Source organism: Chaetodon auriga, chromosome 3, assembly GCF_051107435.1.
Source record: "Chaetodon auriga isolate fChaAug3 chromosome 3, fChaAug3.hap1, whole genome shotgun sequence".
NCBI classification, from domain to species: domain Eukaryota; kingdom Metazoa; phylum Chordata; class Actinopteri; order Chaetodontiformes; family Chaetodontidae; genus Chaetodon; species Chaetodon auriga.
In genome coordinates this window covers 2,174,623-2,195,451 of record NC_135076.1, presented here as the reverse complement: position 1 = coordinate 2,195,451, position 20,829 = coordinate 2,174,623, and the positions used below count along the sequence as shown (strand labels likewise).

Genomic DNA, 20,829 nt, shown 5'->3' with positions numbered 1-20,829 from the left:
AACTGGTGGGATGCTGCTTTTAACAGAATTCACACAAGCTCAACTTGTGTTTGTCTTGCTCTCATGCAGTTCAAAGTACTGTTTAGGATTCATTTCATTCAGAAGGTCAGTTGTCACAACATCACTGACTGAATGCTTCACCCTGCAATCTAACCCATATGTTCTATGCCTGTCCATTGTTATCCCGCTTTTGGCAGACATACATCAATACTTTGTCAGAAATGCTATGCATAAATATAAATGTCTTCCCCCACATCATCATATTTGGGTTTCCAGAAGTCTATAACTGCTACTTATCTAATCAGTTGGATATTGTAGCTTTTACTTTTTCACTGGCTAGACACCATGTTCTCCATCACTGGTAGTCTACTAGAGCTCCCTCCAGTATTCAGTGGCTCAGTAATACATGTCCTTTTTAAAGATCGAGAAGATTAAGTTTTCCTTGACAGGTAATTCTGGAAAGTTCTTTCATGACATTCAACTCTCTATAACCTCTGTCCCCTAATTGATGGGCCCCTCTCCCTTTTGTTTGTTAATTTTCCTTCTTTTTTTCCTATAAATTCATGTTTATTTAATCCTTTCTTTCTGTTGTTTCTCTTATTTTACTTTCTTTATTTTTTGTGGACTTCTGTTTTGTAGGGGATTAAACTCTGTTAAATCAAAACAAAACAAAAAACTGCAAGTATGGCTTGTTCTGTTGGTTCGTTGAGATACACAGCAATTATCCAATTATTATGACTCTTATTGCTAAGAAAAAAAAATATAAAAAACAGTGCAGTGACAAGAAACAGCTAAAGCTGTCCATCATTCCTGCAGATCCTTTTGGTGGAGACCCATTCAAAGAGACAGATCCATTCAAGGCTTCATCAGAAGACTTCTTCAAGAAAACCACAAAGTTGGATCCCTTCTCCACAACAGATCCCTTCAGTAAAAGTGCCACATTACCCTCCAAGGTACTTGTTGAAGATTAAAGGCCAAAACATGGAATTTTAAATTTTTTTAAAAATATAATTCTATAAAATCCCAAGAGTGGCACATACTTTAAAATGTACGTTATCAGGGTACCACACTGTGTTGCATACTTAATATCATGTGGATATGTTGTGTTGTTGTGTTTTGTAAAGGTCTGCCATACTGTATATGGTCTTAATTCTCAACTCTTGCTATCTCTTGAGATTATTTCTGGTAGTACCTATTATGCAGCTCACTGAAACGGTAAAAACAAGGAAAAGAATCAATATGGGTCAACTCAGATTTTCAATAGATGGTGAAAAAAACACTCAAGACTTAAAATATGGGTTTGGCTGTGACATGAGTGAATTTACTATTAACAGGGTATTTCTTCTTACACTTCTTGCAGCAAACCAGTCACTTCACAAGCAGTGACCCATTCTCTTCAAGCAACCCAAAGCCCAAAGGACCAGGTATGATTCAATTCTTTATTCCCAGACATTGACAGTGTCTGTGAAAAAAAAAAAAAAAAACGATAGTGACCTTGGTACACTTTGGTACAACATTTCAGCAAACTAGACAAATTTCGAGACCCATTTTTCATGTTGGATTGGAGTCAGTTTTGCAATGTCTTTCAGTCTGTCTATGGTAGTATAATTGTTTTTGTGGTGGCATAACTCTTCAGTGAATTCATGTCTGCTGTCAGTCATTGCACCGGACCTCTTTCAGTGAGCTGTTTGTTCTCTGCAACACAAGAAAAGCTCTTTCATTTTCTCCAGGATATTAATGTAGTCCATGTAAACACATACACACTAAGTCAGCCTGAATGCCTCAGTGATTGGAGGAGCTAAAGCCTATCATGACACTGGGACTCTTTGCTCAGTCTAAGGTTACCTTGTTGGTTTGCCTTTTAAAAACATGGCAGGAGAGTAAAGGAGTCACATTTGTTTACTCAGTGCTACACCATCACTTCGCAACAGATTTATTTATGTGTCGATACTAATTCAAATGCAGGTTGATAACATTCACACTGAATGGTTAGGCCTGGCATTTGTGACTGTAAAGGACAGTAATCGAATGGGCTCTTTTATTGAAATTAGAGTTGTAATCCGGCCTGCTGCTGCTGCTCAGAGAGACCATTGTTAACAAATGGATGCATTTTCAATTCTTGATTCTTTCAGAGCTATTCAGAGCATTTTCTTGCAACTAATAATAAGAAACCTTTTTATATAGTTAAGTGAGAGCTAAATGTTAACATGTTCAAAGTCCAGTTGTTAATATGCTGAGCTTTAGCAGATTTAGTGTTTACCATACTCATCTTAATTCCGTGTATTACTAACATATGCTAATTTGCACTGAACACAAACCACATCTGAAGATGATGGTAATATCATTAGTTTTGCAGGTATGTTACATTCCTTTCAACATTGGGATTTGAAAGTTAGGGAAATTTTCACCAGCCTTACCATTGTCCACACCCCCCTTACATTTAGACAAGGCTATACAAAGTGAATCCTAAAATCACCACTAGGCATCTACTTGGTTTAAAATATCAGAGCAACAAGGACTGGGTTAGCTAGTTTCTGCATTCATTAAGTGACTACAGTTGGGTAGTCAGAGTCTGATACCTGGTTGAAAGTGAAATGCTGTGGACATCCCTGCATGATAGAAATGAGAACACAACAGGGCATATGAAGTCAATACTTCAGCACATAGTGTATTTATGTATTATTTGAAGGATATGTACACATCACGTACACATTATGATTCAAGTGTTATTTTGAGAGAGGCTACTGGCAGGAGAGACAGTTGGTAGAAGAGGGTGACTGAGAAAATGGATGGGAGTGATAGTGTAAGTACAGTCATTGGTGGAGCATGTTACTGTGCTTCTTGGGTGTACTTGCTTGGCCAATGCTTGGCAGTTTGTTGCTTTTCCCTCTGTGTGACATATTTTATAAAGAAACATGACTTTGAGCGACATTGCTCTTCATTAGTTCGGGTAAGCCGAGGAGGCTTTAGGTGAGATAGGTACTCTCTCTCATGTTCCTCCTCCTCCTCTTTCCTTCCCCTACTGTAAGTTCCTATGGTGTAGGTTTTTATTATAACTACACTGCAGGTGAAGCAAGTAAAAGAGATTTGGTTTTACCAGAATGTAGTGAAATTCTTGTGTCAAGTCTAACATTTCTTTCCATTCTTTACTTACATGCATCTTAGCATCAGCATACTCACAATCATCCTCGGACTGGTTCTCATGACCACACCTTGACATGATGAGGTTTCATTAACCGCTACATACTGAAGACTTATGCATGATTTAAACGAGTTTACTACTAGTTTATCATGCCCAATGGGCTCTATTTTACCACATAAAATTTAACGATTTACTGTAACTGATATCTTCTTGAGGGTCAAGTAGAACCACCTGTATACGACCTATTTACGATACTGAACATGATTCTTTCAGTCAGGTAAACAAATGCTGGCTCTGTGGAACACAACGTTCTAAAGTCAGTATTTTTTTTTTTTATAAAGAATATGGTGTTAATTTAAATAAAGAACCAAGATGGTCATTTTTTGTCCTTCTGAGATTTTTGTGTCAGAGAAAGTATTGACAGAGTGTTGTAATTGCCACCCTGCTCTTTCTTTAATTTTTATGCAAGGAAATGACTCTTGTCCACTTAAATGCCATGGGAATGGAACACAGGCTGACAAATTAAAGAGATCTTTTAAAAAAAATCTATGTGAAATGAAAAATTTGTGTGAATAGTTTTTAGAGAGGAATTGGTTCCACTCAATACTCAGAGGACTGCAGTTTATGGTGAGGTTGCATTCAACTGCATTTTATTGTAACTTGTATCCAATATTTGTGGTCCTCCATGTGTGTTCATCAGGTATGACCTCAAAATGTACCATATATCTTAGCCAACACACAACAAATAGAGTGGTCTCAACAATGCTGAACATATTAAGGAAACTAGCAATTATTGTAACTCATCGTAAATGTGCTTGTCATTCTAAAAATATTGCAACTGTTTTTTTCAGACCTGTTTGGCACATTGGACCCATTTGGCAGCAGTTCATTCAGCAGCAGTAATAACAGCTCTTCTGGATTTGCAGACTTCAGCCACATGTCGAAACCCAGAGACCCTTTTGAAGGCAGGGCCAGCTGGTTACCAGACTACCAGAAGGTACCAGAAGTCAAAACTCTGAACGGGATAGACATATTATGGAAAAATCTCCCATTGCAGACATGGGGTCTTAAAAAGGTCCTAAAATGTACATCGTAAAAGCCATATTGATACAAATATTAAATAAAGGATGTGTCATAATTAGTCTAATATGGTACAGTTAATAAAAGTCTTACTGTTTAACCATGGAGAGACCGGATTAAGATTGCTATACATGTGAGTAATCATTATTGTTTTTGTTTTTAACACAACTGATAGATTGAACTGTTTCCTGGTGCCATCCTTTGTCACATTTTAATGTATTTTTATTAAATCAGTTTATATCACTGTTGGATATATTGAAATTACTACTGAGGGCTCACTCTTTCTTTCCAGTCAGTGTTTGTGGACGACCCATTCAGCAGGAAGAATGACATGCCAGCTCTACCACCGAAGAAAAGTGTTCCCCCAAGACCCAAACCGCCTAGTGGTAAGTGTCAGACTACATAGGCTTTTTGGGGATGAGAGGAGAGTAAGAGGAAGGCAAAACAACACTGTGTAACAACTTTTTAGAGGTACCCACGTAGCCGACAGCTAACACCCTAATAATAGTGACACTATCAGAACCTTACCACTGCTTAATGGAATACTAATTATTTCTGCATCTTGTATAAAATAATGAGGTTTTCCACTTTGATGATCTTATTGTATTGGCCTGTTCAGTAAAACAGTGGTGCCCATTTAGCTTAGATATTGCACAGACAATCCCATTATATTACTCTGATCTTCTCAGAAAGATGAATGATGAAAAGATTATCTGGCCGAGGTTAGTGGAACAGTGGTTAGTTTAAAAAGGAAGTGGGACTTTGGCTTTGTCAAAAACCAAGATACATGATAGGTGTTTAGTGTGATTACCACATCACCATCATGCCAAGAATCACGACCCTTCTGGGTATCACAGGCATGCTGAAGAATGAAAAGGAAGGAGATGTGTGTACGTGTTCATGGACTGTGATTAGTAAAAAGATGATCAATGAGAAAGTATAGGGTGGAGGAAAAACAGTGATAGAGAAAAATACTAATAGTTTCAAGAAATGTCCAACTGCAGAGTTGGCATGAATTCTCTATAGGTTCATGGGTGACATCATTACACATACTCATTTGAGACATATAAATCTAAATATGATATATTCCACTGAGATACATGGTTTTCTGTTGTGATCCAGGAAAAGAAAAAAAGAGTTGATGATATTTGCAGTGTTGTTCTTGTCTTTCCTAGTTTGATGATTGAGCTGTTTCTTAAAACAAGCAAAGCCACATATTTTTATTGAAGTCTGATATCTGGGATGTTTGATGACCACTTTGTACACTTGTTTCTTTTCAGCTCTAAAAAACAGATTTCTTCATAGGATAAAAGACTAGAATTTTAGTTATAGGAGGAATACTCGAGGAATAGTCGAGGAAAACTAATAGTAATAATAGTTGACCTTTTGAGTGGTGACTTGTGTGTAGTGTATAGTTGTAAGCAGTGCTTAAATGCAGAAGTTGTTTTTTTCAGAGATGAGCTTTTTTTTCTTCAGCAGAGTCTTTAACTCTGCTCTGATCTGTCAACAGGAAAAAACGTCTTTGTGGGCACAGAGAAAATAAAAGCCTTTTCATGTTTTGCCAAACCACTGGTATCACACACAGTGTAGATTGTGAGTTCAAACACACACTCACACACAGTGGCAATGAGTGATTTGCACTTCAACATGTCATATTACATTTTATATATAATTAAATATTGACAGTAGTGAGTTTGTCAGTTGTTTGGATGTTTGTATTTCTCAGTACTCCAAAGGTACTGATTAGTCTTACCTATGATGTTGATCTGCTAGTTAAACTAGAAACATAATTCTCAATTATCATGTAGCAACATGTCATTTTTATTGATTGTAGAACTTCCCAGTGTTGTCATGTATTTGAACTGTGCTGCACTGTCACACCCTTTATACTTGGTTGTTTGTTTGCTGACATTTTCCTGGAGCTGTTAAACTACTATTGCCAGTGTATTTAAACTTCCTGCAATTGTGAGAAGCACATCCATTCCCTTAGTGTATTACGTTGTGGGACAGAATTAGATTAGTAGTAGTATAGAATTTGGACACAGTTCAAGAAACATTCTCTCACTTCCCACTTTAGTGCCCATAACACATGAGCTTTAGTGTCTTTGTTTGGCATCAACTGCAGGCCCACATAAATTACAGAAATGATTAATAGATAAGGTTAATGTTGCATCTAATGTTCAAAAATGTGGACATTCTAGGGTGTCAAGATCAGAAAGGATGTGTTTGGCAAAGGTCTTCAGGGGACAGCACAAAAATGTCCTTGGGAGTCGGTGCTTATAGTGTGAACCACAGTTAGCCAACACGCCCTCCTCTGTTTCAGTCTAAACTGTGGCCAAACTTTTGGCTGTTACACTATCCCATATGATTGCTGACTCAGTGGTTGTACTAGAACTAGAGAGATGCATGTTACAGCTTTTCATTTGTTCCACAAGAACAATCAGACTCCAGCAGCTGTCAGTCAGGCTCATTTCCATCATGCACTCAGTAACGACTAGTGGCTAAACTTCACATTAATGTTCTCAGTGCTTTGGTGAAGGTGGTGCATGACACATCTACTAAAAATAAGCTATTAAAAAAAATAAAAAATATAACCATATAAATATACATACACAAGTCTGTTTTTTTTTTTTTTTTTTTTTTTTTTCCCGAAGAGTAGTTTTTGTCTAGATTTTGTATTATGTTTGTTTTCAAACTGCGGCTTTGATGCTTGTGTGTAGGCACACATGAAGGTGATGTTGTAAGAGCGAAATGTGGTTTGCTTACCCTGTTGTTTGCAGACACACCCTAACTTGCTTCCTCTCTCTTCCCTTTGTGTGTGTGTGTGTGTGTGTGTGTGTGTGTGTGTGTGTGTGTGTGTGTTTATGATGGTGAGTGGTTCAGAAAAGGTCAGGCTGCCGTCTGGTACCATTGTAGCAATTGTTTTCCTCTTCATATATTAAATTTAGTGTCTTTATGTTTCATATCTTACTCTTCTTTGCAGGCACACACACACACTCACACACACACACACACACACACACACACACACACACACACACACACACACACTTGTATGCATCTTCTGTCACTTTGTCTGTCATCTAGGTGTTAATACGGCAAGGCTACAATGACATTACTACAAATAAACTGCAACAATTGAGGGCACATTGTTCTGGTTGTAGTGTTTTCAGTAGATGAAATACTGCATGTACAGTCCTGTTGCAGACATCAAAATTAGATGCCACTAATGCAGTGGATTATTTTAAAGCAGGGTGGAGCTCATGATTGTGGTTTCTCAAGTGTGAGTTTGCGTGTGTGTGTGTGTGTGTACAGTTTACAGAAAGGAAAAAACTGATTGCCAGGCATGCAGGCAGTTTTGCTCAGTGAGTGTGAAATGAACTGCTCACCCCGATCAGCCGAGTTATCTGGGTAATAGGACTAAATGCGTATGTGTATGTTGTATGACAACGGTTTGACTGGTCCTGTGGTTTAACACCTATACAACCAGAATGATGTACGGTTAACGTTCCCACGATCCTTTGCCAAGCCCAGCTTCAAGTCCTGTTAGTTAGACACATGTTACTATGATTACTGTTTAGTTGTATTTCTTGCTTATGTATAGATCCACTTGTGTATCACTGAGTCTGATAAATGGGGATTTGAAATGATGATTGAATTTTATAGTTATTTTCAAGAAAGCACTGAACTACTTGGTCCTCAGGGATAGTCAAAAAATAAATTAATTAAAATGTCACTTGGGGACATTTGTCACTATCTTTTTTAGATTTTGGAGACCAAACCAAGGTGAAGAAAATTTTCAACACATAATAAAATGAATCATTAACTGCAGCCCTAGTTTTAGATGCAGATGTCCTGATTTTGACAGTTTATGTGTGTTAAACAGATTATGTTCAAAAATTATAAGGACTTTGCTAAAACTTGCACACACCTTGTCAATGAACTTGAGTTATCTAACCACTATTCTCAAGGTCAAGGATGAACTTCCTCACTCGAGCAGTTTTGCTTTGGTGCTGTTAGTTGCTATAAAATATAGCTTTGATAAATCTATGTGAACTATTGCCATGAATGTGTATGGTTTTTAAACATGAACAACATCAGTCTATTTGTCGAGTTGGTATGTTGGTGAACCGACACTTGGTAATGTGGGCAGAAACCCAACCAAATTTTTCCCAGGCAACTGTTGAGAGAGGTTTTGTAGGTTAAGCGTTAATACTTTTGGCTTTTTGGATTTTGGCTGTTTTCCTTTGCTGTTTCATAATATACCAGCTGCTTTTATATATCTCCTTTGTCAGAAGGATGCACTGCATGAGATAAGTTAGAGAAAAATTTGTGTTTGGACTCAATATGAACTGTTTTTGTTTCGCGTGTGGAGGTGAAACTGTTGTGGCTTTCAAAAGCTAGTAGCTGTCTTTGAGGTGACACCGGAGGTGAAGCAGGGCGTGGGCAGAACTCTGAGAATGAGAGAATTTGGCGTTTGTGTGTCGTAATCCTGAACAGATCAAATCAGATCTTGTGCTATCAGCATAGTTTACTAAGGTAAGAATTAGTTTGTGAGCTGCAGTGGTGAGTCATGGTATCTCTCAGCTATCAGTGAATCATGTGCTTAGTCTTTTTACATCCTCTTCTGGAGAGTTGGAATACCTGAAGCCTGTGATATGTCCGTTTTTGTATTTTTTCTTTGCTGCTCTCAGCATGTTGTCCTCACCACAACGCAGATTATTTCTGTGCTATCCAAGAAGCACCTTATCCCAAGATTCTAGTCTTGCGTGTTAAATTTTTGCCATGTGCCTCGTCTGGAGTTTTGATGTGTCGACAGAGTCATGGCTTGTGACAACAGAGGGTGTGCGTTATATGTTTACACAGGGTGATTTTTTATATGGCGGACGTGGTCAAAATAATGCTGGTGCTCACCTTGCTAACAGGACTTTTTGCATGTTTACACATAAATGTAGAAATACTCCTTCACTTTTATTGAGGAACAGAGGCACCAGAACACACTACAGATGCCACATAATCCAACACTTCCGCAACCCAGACCCCTGGCCGAAGTCGCTGGTTTTGGACGAAACCTGGTCGCTAATTTTATCAGTCTGACCTCTAGTTGCAGGTTAATTCTGTTAATAGACTTCTGATTAGCCAGCATGGTTGATTGAGATTGAGAATGAAGGAAGAAAAACCCTGTTTTAAAAATACACGTAGACATGCAAGCTTATATGATGATGATTCATTCATTCATTCATCTTCTATACCCGCGCATCCCATTTCGGGGTTGCGGGGGGCTGGAGCCTATCCCAGCTAGCAATGGGCGAGAGGCGGGGTACACCCTGAACCGGTCGCCAGTCGATCGCAGGGCTACATACACAGACACACAACTCACACACTCACACTCACACCTACAAACAATTTAGAGACCAATTAACCTAATGAGCATGTTTTTGGTCTGTGGGAGGAAGCCGGAGAGCCCGGAGAGAACCCACGCATGCACGGGAAGAACATGCAAACAGAAAGGCCCTGCCCGACCCAGGGTTCGAACCAGCAACCTTCTTGCTGTGAGGCACGCGCACTACCTGCTGCGCCACCCTGCCGCCCTATGATGATGATGATGATGGAAAAATATAAACTTGCCAGTGGCGTGAAAATTGGCTGGAAAAGAAAACTCTCCTCTCTGTGATGATGTTTACATCTTTCTTTTATGTCTTCAGGGAAGAGTACACCAGTGAGCATGTCTGGAACAGTTGACACTTCCAAACCATGTGACCCCTTCCAGCCATTTGGCAGTGACGCCATCGACCCTTTTCAGAGTAAAAAGGGCCCAGGAGACCCCTTCAGTGGCAAAGATCCTTTCGCCCCATCTTCAGCATCAAGTAAAACCCCTAAAGACTCTACTTCGAGTTTTGCAGACTTCAGTTCTGTAAGTTGAGATGGTGATACTGTTTAACTGTCAGTGTCTAGACCAGACCACACAGCTCTGCAGAGATACCAGTAGTCACTAGATTGACGGTATAGTGATTATGGCATAATATAAGGTCACTCTAAAGACTGGTGCTAAAAATGCTATTGAGTAATGAGATGCTATTGTGTAATGAATGCATCTTAGTCGTCACTGTAGGTCTACACAGTATGGCACCAGCATGTTGTTGGGCTTGAATCTGATTGCCAGTTTTACAATAGTCACCTAATTTCTACATGATTACATGTTAATACCAGGTGGAAATTGGGTCATTTTAACTGTCTGATGATTGAAGTGGTGCTTAAACAGCAGCACATGATGTAAAGCTGATATATAGTCAGTCACTGAGGCAAAGATGATTCCTTTTGTGTGATTAGGGCAGGGTAATAATTTAATATTACTAAATATTGAGTGTTTATCAAGTCATATTGTGACAATATGATTATATCATGTTATAATTTTACAGAATTCTCTCGTCTGAATTAATTACAAACAAATCGTGATTAGAAACTAAAATAAATAAGTTGAGGTTTTTGCTTTCCAGCAAATGTTGTAGTTTTGTACTTTTATGATGTATATCAAAATCACAGAATATCGCAATAATACCATTAATACTGTGATCTTGATTTCAGCTATATCATCCAGCCCCATGTGTAATGCAGTAAGCATAACACAACACCAGAAATTAATGTCATCTGTCACTGTGAAGTTTAAAGTAGTATAATAGAATACAGTAAGCTTCCAAAATGGACTGCTCTGGTCTACAGTATGTGTGTAATGATTAGGAAGTTTACGAGGCAGAACATCACATGACTAAAGCCTCTTCAGTCTCTCGATTGTTGCAGCTCAGTCTAACCCTTATCTGTTTTCAATGTTAATAAGCTTCTCTGCTAATAACAACCTGCTGTTTCACATTCTGGAATATCCATCACAGTTCTGATTCAGGGAAAACTGGACATGTACTGACAATCATGTAGTATTAAAGGAATGGGTCAACATTGCAGGAAATATGCTCAATCACTTTGCTAGATGTTAAGACTGATATCAGTCTCATGTCTGTGTGTTAAATATGAAGCTGGAATCAAGACTGAAAGCTGGGGGAAACCGTTAGCCTGACTCCAAACAGCAAAAACACGTCTACTGACACACCTCCACACACTTGCCACCTACTCTGTGAAGCTCAATAGTTTACATGTTGTATCTTGTTTGATGAATTCATAAGTAAAGGTGATCATTTGTGGTTTTAGGGGAAGTTAAGTGTAACAATTTCTTAACCAACAACAGCCTGGTGCAGTGACTGTGCACAGTTTCCTGGAGTCTTCTTGTTTCAGTGCTATTGCTTAACAAAAGTACCAGGCAGATAGATAACTTGATGTTCATTAAGAAATAGAAGGAATGGCGTCATCCTCCCTCCCAAAAATATTCACCTTTACATTTCTGCTTGTGTTACCCCCCTCCTTCAAGTCTTTTTGGAAAACTAGGCTAGCCTTGACCTCACTCCAGCTATGTGCTTTACGCAGACATGAGATTGATATCTATCATCTCATCTCATTCTCAGAAAGAAAGCAAATAAGCAAATATATCTTCCTTTAAATATGTATTCAGCACTGGAGTCTGTTAATTAAGCTTTGTAGGTTGCAGAGCCAGTGCTGCATTGTGACTTACAGTACAGGAAAAGGTATCAGCCCTGTACTGCATGTGGTTTGAGCAGGGAGCATATCCAGTTTGTCAGGGTTCCCCTGGGCTTTCACAGAGCCTGATAATAATAATAATAATAATAATAATAATAATAATAATAATAATAATAATAATAATAATAATGTTTCTATCTGCTTGGCTTACTGGTCCCACTCAGTTCACTAATATATTATATATTTCCATCTAGCATGATACACAGCAGTATCACTACTCAACTCTCAGCTCTTGAGTCTGTCTACCCTGTATGACCTTGCTGTGTGTATTTCCTACTGTTCACCATCTGCCTGGTTGTTAATAGTTCTTATGCATGTCTTTGTCTTATTATGTTACTGTAGCTTTTTCTCACCACTCGCAAGCATCCTTCCATGTCTTTATTCTGCCACCTGACAGTAGCTGGTACACAAACTGCTTTACTGCATATAAATGAAATCATTATTTAGAAAGATGAATTAGCTTGATTTGTGTCCTTTGGAAAAGACACATAGAACCCCTTTCAATTAATTAATACAGAATCTCTTTCAACATTTTAGGGTAAAGTAAAAGATTTAGATATCACTGTTGGCTCGAACAGCAGGCATCCTTTGAACCATTTAACAGAATACATTTCCACAAGTCTACTCTAACAAAACCATCGCATTCCAGCTTTACCCACAAACATTCCTAAAAATGTTTTAACTCATGCCGTTTGAATTAAAATTAGACAAAATAATAACGACTCGTAGCTTATATGGCATTGTGAAATTTAGATCTGGGGGGGCGGGGTTTAAATAGTTGGACTGTCCTACCCTCTCCAAATAATGGGAGGATAGACTGTAAGGATGAAGCTATAATTTAATCTCAGTTACAGTCATGTGGCTTGAGCATGATCAGTTGTCATAGTGATATGAAGTTGTTAAACGAGGCCTTGGTTGAAAGCCAGTCTTGTTCTTCAATGGGCAGATTTACTAGGATTGATCATTTGAAAACTCTTGATTCATACCGCAGTTTGATGACTTCATCACTCAGACACAGTGGTTGTGCCTTTCTTTTTTCCTCTCACTCTCTGCATGCTGCAGCTGCTCTTTCCTTTAGTTCTCAGTGTTGTTTGTTTCTCCTTGAAGGGATTCACAGTTCTGTTTCACCACAGTCCATTTGTCTCTCCTGTGGCACTTATTGGCAACAAGTGTCTACTTCAACATAAATTGGCTGTTAACATTGTAAGAATTCATGATTTACTTCAGTTAACATGAACTAACCTGTAGTTTGAAGTTTGTCAAATCACTTGGGCTCAAAGCAAACGACAAATGGTAAAGACAGTGTTTCAAAGAGGACTGAACAGAAACTCTACAGGCATCCCTTTACTGTGTCTGTGTGCTATACGGTGATGTCCTGTCAACTATCTTAGATCCAATGAGTTCAGGGATTTTTTGGTTTATAACTTCTCTGTTCTGTAATCCACCTGTCTGACAGGACCTGACAAAGTCAAGGTAAGAGATTGAACACAATGAAATTCATATAAAATAGCAATTTGGGAATGCTAGCAAAATTTTTGTTAATGACCGTCAAGGTCAGATGTATGTTGAAGTGTTTGTTTCAATAGACCTTACATCATGTGTTGCTGAAAAAGAAAATGATGTTCACTGTGTGTATTATGAAATATAATACTTGTGACTGTGTGAGCTGTCTGTGAAGAATCTCAGTCATCCAGGAAATGATTATCCCAGGAGGGTTGAATCAAGGGCAACTGGAATTGACTGTAGAAACTTGAAAATGTTTTTAAATACCTAGGACTTTCCACCAGTCAATTAGAAGTGTCTGATCTAAGATATGGTTCCAGCTGTGTGTTGATCTGTGAAATCACATGTCAGTCAGTCCTTATATACTCTGTGTCTCGCCCCTTTCAAACTTGCACCTTGTTACATGAAAGTTCTGGCAATTTCACATGTTGATCTCATGAATAATCTCCCAAGACACTTAACTGTAAAAGTTATGGCAGCAGTCTGGTCTGAAATTGTTTAGATAATTCTTTTCATAATGATAATAATGAACTTAATTTGTATAGCACTGTTCTTACAGGAATTGCAGCGCAACGTGCTTTATAACAAAAAAATTGCATGCATCAAGTGAGTGCTTCACATAGAAAAGACAGACTGGACATAAAAACTGGGATAAAAATCAATCAATCAATATTCCTTTATTTGTCCCGCGAGGGGAAATTTCAGAATACAGCAGCATCAGTAAAGATTAGTAAAGATTAATATAAGAATTAATATAATATTAATATTAGAAGTGCAATTTAGTGCAGCAGTGTGTAAGCATGAGGCAAAGAACAAAAGAACAAAAGCTAAAGTGCAGAGAGAAGTTTTTAGCTTTCTTTTGAAAATATTCAGCGAGCTGCTTCCCTGATATCTGTAGCCAGTTTGTTCCAGAGCTTTGGAGTGTAATGGACAAAGGCTGCATTCCCAATTTTCTTTCAGCTGTTGCTGGAAACCTCCAATAAACCAGCAGCAGATTATCACAGTGTTCATGAAGGCAAATAATAAATGAGGGAGTTAGTGATGTAACTTGGTTCTAGTCCATTAAGGGCTTTGTATATGAGGAGGAGCACACTATTAAATTCAAAATGTTTTACATACAGTATGTGTGACCATTATGAAGTAAGAGCAGGTGTCCTGTGCACTAATGAGTCATTAATTACTAGTTAATCCCAACCCATACTGGATTTTTTAAGGACAACGCTACTGACGGTATCAATATTTGACAGTTAAAAAAATCCAATACTGAGAAGAACTACTTCAAGAAATACTTCAAGAAACGTAATGTAAACAACCAATTAAAATAAGGATCCCTTGATTTTTATTTATTTATTTATTTTCAATTATTGTGACCAAGATATTTACTGGGCTGGACATTAAACGTGGCAAAAACTTTCCAGTGGTCTTTGGTGGCCAAACTATTAAATAGAACATTGTGTCTGAATGGCACAAAATATCTTCTTACTTATTGGCTAGCATACGCTGTCAGATTGGTCAAGCTGCAGTAGAGCCATTCAACAACAAATTGTAAAATCCAGGAGCTGATATCATTGTTTTCCAATTCAGTGCAGTTCTCCATCATTATGGTATGAGGGTAGGGGGCTTCATGCTCCATCTATCATAGCAGGTGACATTTTATCTGAATAAAGCCATAACGGACATTAATGTAACAGAGACCCATGTTTAAAAATCTGATAAGACATCAGGTTAGATAGATAAAGCCAGCAATGCTACATATTGTAGGTCTTTAAAATGGAGTTTCTCTCTCTCTCTCTCTCTCTCTCTCTCTCTCTCTCTCTCTCTCTCTCTCGCTCTCTCTCTCTCTCTCTCTCTCTCTCTCGCTCTCTCTCCGTAGTTTGGGAATGAGGCTCAGCAGTTGGAGTGGGCTAAACGAGAGAGTGAACGAGCAGAGCGTGAGCGACTGAAGAGGCTTAGACAGCAGGAGCAGGAAGACTTGGAGCTGGCCATTGCCCTCAGCAAGGCTGAGATGTCCAATGCATGACCTGGAACCCCCACCACACACAAATACACACACATCGGGGTAGACAAGCTAACATGCAGGCAAACGTGACTGACATCTAATTATTCAGACACAAAGCACATCACTGGACTAACTCTTGAGTGTTCATATAAACTCTGTCCACATGCAGACACACACGTAGGACTTACACCTCCACTATTTACTTTCCCCCTCGCTTAGTAACTCTGTCTGGCCACTGATTCTGCATTAAAAAACAAGACGACATTACTGAGGGCCGAGAACTCATCACTGAAAAACTCACCTGACAGAGAACTGACAGATGAAGAAGAAGTGGAGGAGGAGGCAAGATGGGCTTGATGGAAACAAATGGATGCACTGTGTGCATGCACTATAGTGGCTGGACAGTAATGTGCTGGATCCATTCACTGGACTTAGCAGACAAGCTGACTGTTGCTGATGGAACACCTCAGCAGTTTGAATTGCAGTGTACTGTTTTTCTTTTCCAGCTTCACTTCACAGTTGCATGTCCAGATTTTTTTGACTGTGGTGACCAAAGTGGGGCACTGACTTGTGCATGGGTAGCATGAAGTACTCAAAATAACATTAATTTACAACTTCTCATATCTACTTTAATTACTGACATTACAGTATCTTAGAGTTTCTCACATTCCTGTGTTTAAAATTTGTATTTAAAAGATAAATACTCATCAGTCACAACACAAGGGAGTAGCACCAAACAAATATACAGCTTCCATTCTTTATTCTTTAAGTCCATAAGAAGAAACTGTACCTGTAAAGTAGGTTACGTACAAAAAAAAAAGAAAAAACAAGAACAAGGCACATTCAAAAATTATGGTCAAGCGGTTGGTTTGAACTAGGGTCCCACCAACCACTGGGCAGATAGCCAGTCATACTTTAGAATAATAGGATGGCACTTGGAGTGGCCAGTCAGATTTCAGGTATGGTCAATGCCACCCCAGGCTACCCACCTGGACATGCCCATGCTCACAGTGAGGGGAAATGAGCAGTGCTGACTTGGTAACATTACTGTTACTATCAGTAGCAAAAGGGCAGTTTTTTTTCTTCAGTTCTAACAAGCAGCAGTGAAGAAAAACAAAACTGCACTTCAAACTGCCAAGGTATTTCTTAAAAGGGATTTGTTTTCCTCATAGATAGGGATGACTTGGATATATCATTGTGCTATTGATCATATAGACTGTGTCAGTTTTTAGTGTTGAGTTGTTTTGCTGGTAAGAAAATGCTACAGAGTGAGGTGTTTCATGAGTATTTCTTTATAGAGAAGATTGGATTGAATTTATTTTTTTAAGGAAATACTTTCACAGACCTAAACGGAGATCAGAAGTGGGAAGGTCAATATTAGTTGAGGTTTTTTTTTCACTCCTGCTGGAGTCTGTTTCCCTCTGCTTTGTGCAAAGCTGGCTGTACAGAAATGTAATTGACATTAATCTTCTTATCTGATTCTGGGTGAGTTGAAGCATGTTTCCACAAACAGCAGTTTTCCTTTTGATTTTATAGCACACCTATCATTAAATTAGAGATGTTCACCTGAAGTACTGACAAGGCTGAATTATCAACCAGGCAATTCCAAGACCCACAGGAAGCCCAAAGGCTCCTGGTTCACTGTGTGGCCCTTAGTTTGTGGTCATTTATTTCATTGCAGATTTCTTTAGGAATATGCAGTGCTCACTGAGGCACAATATAAACTGAAATGATGAGGGCCTTAAGGCACTGCTTGCATTATAACCTGTTCATCAAATCCTGTGCCGTGAAGGGCACAGGATTAAAATGGGTACTCCTGTGATTTAACCCACGTCCATCAAACTTGTCACGGTAATGTCTCTGTGACATCATCAGGTTATCATACATCTTACCAACTCTTTTTTACAAGCTTAGTAGTGCTGACGTGTAAATTGATCTTTATGTACAACTTTAAGGCCTTTCCAATTTGTTTATATTGTATTTGTGTGCATATTCCTGAATAGATGTGTGCTTAATGAAATTATCACAAACTAATACTAATTAGTGCGTACGTAATGTACACAGAATAGGGGAAAAGGGGAGTCAGTAGGGCCCTGCTTTTTCCCCCGAGGACTCCTAAATTAATCGGGCCCTGAGTCCAGAGTGTCTGTTTTTCACTTTTCACAGGAGAGACAATCCCCTTCTCGGGGTCAGAGGCTCCTCGTGTGAAAAAGAAAACTTTTTACTGACATTTGTTGGATATGTTCACATTTCACTGGTCACATTATGAAAGGAAGGAAAAAGCAACTGCTCTTCAGCTGCAATGTGAAAAACACTGATAAAGATCCAGTACACTGGTCCTTTTAATGTGACAAGTACCTGCCAAATGAGAATAATAGTTTCACATGTCAACATATCCTGTGGAGTGACAGTAACAAATTGTACAGATATATTTTCTTTGTCCATGAGTTTGAGATTGTACTGTGAGTTTGTTGTGACGACCTGCAGTACTTTCTCTCCCTGTGTCCAGTGTATATAGATAAACAGAGCTAACTATGCCTCTCCTCAACAGCTGTGCTCTGATCCTGATGCTGATGCCACACCACATCCAACAAAAGGCAAGATGAGGGAATTCATTTTTTCCTCATTTTACCTTGTTTTATTTTTAGAGGGCAACAATTTTAACTTTTTATTTTGTGAGCTGGTTATTTTATTATTTTGACATGTTTTTGTTTTAAAAGAATAACCAAATTGATGTAGCTGTTTTGTGCTATAATTTGTGGTTGAATTTTAGTCACTCCAGTGTGCTACAGACCAGTAAGCACAAGCTGCACAGTGTTTGGAAAGGTTTGAAACTGGCTGAAATCAGGTGTCATTAGGCTGGAATTAGTGCTTTTCTGATGTGTCATAGTTTGCTGTTCCAACATGGGCTTAACCACTGACCTTGTTTTATGTGAGTTGTCCCTTTTTCTTGAAGTGGTGACTGATGTTGAAGTGAAGCAGATTGAAATCCACTCAGCATTTTGATTTCATCTGGACTGAAAAGCAGGACAGATTCTGCTCAACTTATTTTCTGAAGGTTGTCTGTTCCTCTCAGAACCCCTCTTGTAGTTTCAAATATCATGTTGTGTCATACATATGTGAGTCTGTATTCTGTGCGTGTCCATGACCAATTATATACTTCAATGTTTTACTATGTGCATGCTCTGCAGTTGGATCTTGCTCAGAGCACATACAGTATGTCCTCTGAAACTTTTTTCTCATTACTGTAACTTGGCAATCATGGGGAGAAATAAGTCTTACCATTGGCTTAGTTGAAGCAAAGCTTGTTGACATGTTAGTGTTCCTTAATGACACCAGTTGTAATGACTAATTTTACTGTGGTCTCTGGACCATCTTAAGATGAAATACAGTGCTGGATGTCTTCTGATAGAACTCAAACTTTTCATTCACTCTGTTCATTACATTTGTTACAGGAACCTTTTTGAAAAAAACAGACTCTCCTAAACAACCTCTAAGGCAGAAAAGAACAAAAAAGTGATTTTGTAAAAGGTGCAGGATTTCTTCTACATTCACCAGTAGGAGTCTGCTCAATAGAAGTGTGCTAAGTGCTGCCACTGGTGGCCACATATTGATAAATTAGACTACTGTTTTAGATGATACTCTTTCTGTAATCTAGTTTCTGGTCACCAGTGACAGCAATGAGCGCTCTGTTGTTGAGTGTGACTCCTGTTTGTGAGTATAAGTGAGTTGGTGTGTCATGATTACATTTGATTTTACATTGTTTGCATTAACTTCAGCAGAGATAACCTCTGTGTAAATTGGGGGTTTTTTTCTTTGTTTTTTTCACTTCCCTATTTGATGTTTTCGGTTGTAAATGTTGCTAAGTTGTTTAGGGAGTTTATATTCTCAATTTGTTTCCCATATCAAATTTTGTGAATACCTATTTTATTGAAATGTAAAGGATCCATCAGATATCCATCCAGGGATATAATACATAATATAATGGTCCTGGAGCAGGGCTAGGTCTGTATGATGACAACAAGATGCATCTTGGGTGAAACTCCAGAAAAAACATAATACTTTTTCATCATGTAATTGCACAAAGACATTGTGATGAAAAAAACTTTGTAACTACTAAGATGGTCTGTGAACTTTGTCCGGGTGTTGGGTCACAGCAGCCTCTGAAGAAGGCTTTGCACTGACTGGTACGACAAGATGACCTCATGTTAATTAGTGTTTGCTTCGTTTGTTTATCTAGGCATTGACCAAGATGATGGTAATGAGAAAGTCAGTAGAATGACTGCCCCCCCCCCCCGCAAATACTACACATGTGTGGAACTGCCTTTCTGGTGGTATGCTAAAAATGCTAAACATTCGTATAATGTGAAGTCACCCAAATTGGACAGAAATGCTGGAGTTAAAGTTGATGTGCAGCCACTGATTCTGCCAGATAGAATTATGAAATGCCTATCCCTGCCATTTTTTGTCTTGTTTACATATTGTGAATATTTACTTTGCTGTAGCTGTTACAAACTGTGTACCTATTGGGGAGCAGTGTCCCTGGGATGAGCTTCTCTAAGCTGTACATGGCTAACACCTCCTCAAGTGCTTCCATCTACCTCTGAGCCATTAAAAGCATTTTGAACCTTTGCCATGCTCCTGTCACATGGTAGTGAAAATCTTAACCTGTGAGGAACTTCATCTGTTTTCATTCCTCATTGAAACCAAAGGGTGTTGTTAGCTGCTAACAAGCTAGCTTGTTGTCAGCTGTTACCCACTAGTTTTGAGAAGGAATGCCAACACTTAACACTTTGCTAACAAGGTATTTTAGGTTATGTTAAGTGCCGCCTAAAGTATAAGACTGCTGTTGTTCTGTGTGTTCCTTATTTTCAACAAGCCCCCTGAAAAGACCAACGCCACCATTTAGTCTCTCTCTTTCCAACTCCCCTGTCCTGTTTTGGTTTTGTTCCTACTGAAGATGTTAATCTTTCAAAGAAAAGTCACAATTTTTTTTAAGTAATTGGTTATATCCTAAAAAAGCTAGGTACTGTAGTTTTAGTGTTATGTTAATGCTAACAGTAACATTACATAACATGCTGCTAACTGCCAGCTTAAAATGGAATGCCATTGCTAACAAAGTAAGTTACAGGTAACTAAGGCACCACCAACTTGTTCACAACAATTTGGCATAATGCACAGCAGAAAATAGACTGTTATTTAAAATGTCCAGGTGTCCCTTTAGGTTTGGTCTCAGTGTGTCTGTGCTTTAATCACAACCAGATGGCTCAGCTGCATAATTAAAGCAAACCCTTTGTGAAACACGGGAACAGAAATCTATCATGTAGGATAGATTTGAGTGTCATAGGATGCCATGGTGTCTTCTGCTCTGGAAGGAGATTTTGGGTGGCCTGTGATATTTTCACACAGTGTAAATAGCAACATCTGGGAAGCAGAGTGCTTCACAGAAAATGTTGCAAGA

The 20,829-nt window shown here is 38.6% G+C and overlaps 1 protein-coding gene across 19 annotated transcripts in view; it reads left to right on the top strand.

The window, feature by feature from the left end:
- Nucleotides 1-16,179, top strand: part of eps15l1a (epidermal growth factor receptor pathway substrate 15-like 1a) — a 52,342-nt gene extending 36,163 nt beyond the window's left edge. For 7 of the 19 annotated variants that reach the window (XM_076722943.1, XM_076722941.1, XM_076722934.1 and 4 more), the window contains 7 exons: nucleotides 817-953; nucleotides 1,361-1,424; nucleotides 3,994-4,139; nucleotides 4,515-4,608; nucleotides 9,928-10,089; nucleotides 13,323-13,339; nucleotides 15,243-16,178. In XM_076722943.1, coding sequence (XP_076579058.1) covers nucleotides 817-953; nucleotides 1,361-1,424; nucleotides 3,994-4,139; nucleotides 4,515-4,608; nucleotides 9,928-10,089; nucleotides 13,323-13,339; nucleotides 15,243-15,389 — 767 coding nt within the window. In that variant the 3' untranslated portion in view covers nucleotides 15,390-16,178. Of the gene's footprint in view, nucleotides 1-816; nucleotides 954-1,360; nucleotides 1,425-3,993; nucleotides 4,140-4,514; nucleotides 4,609-9,927; nucleotides 10,137-10,807; nucleotides 10,874-13,322; nucleotides 13,340-15,242 lie in introns of those variants that run through there. The other 12 variants (XM_076722923.1, XM_076722946.1, XM_076722939.1 and 9 more) reach the window with 6 other exon arrangements.
- Nucleotides 16,180-20,829: the final 4,650 nt, after the last annotated feature.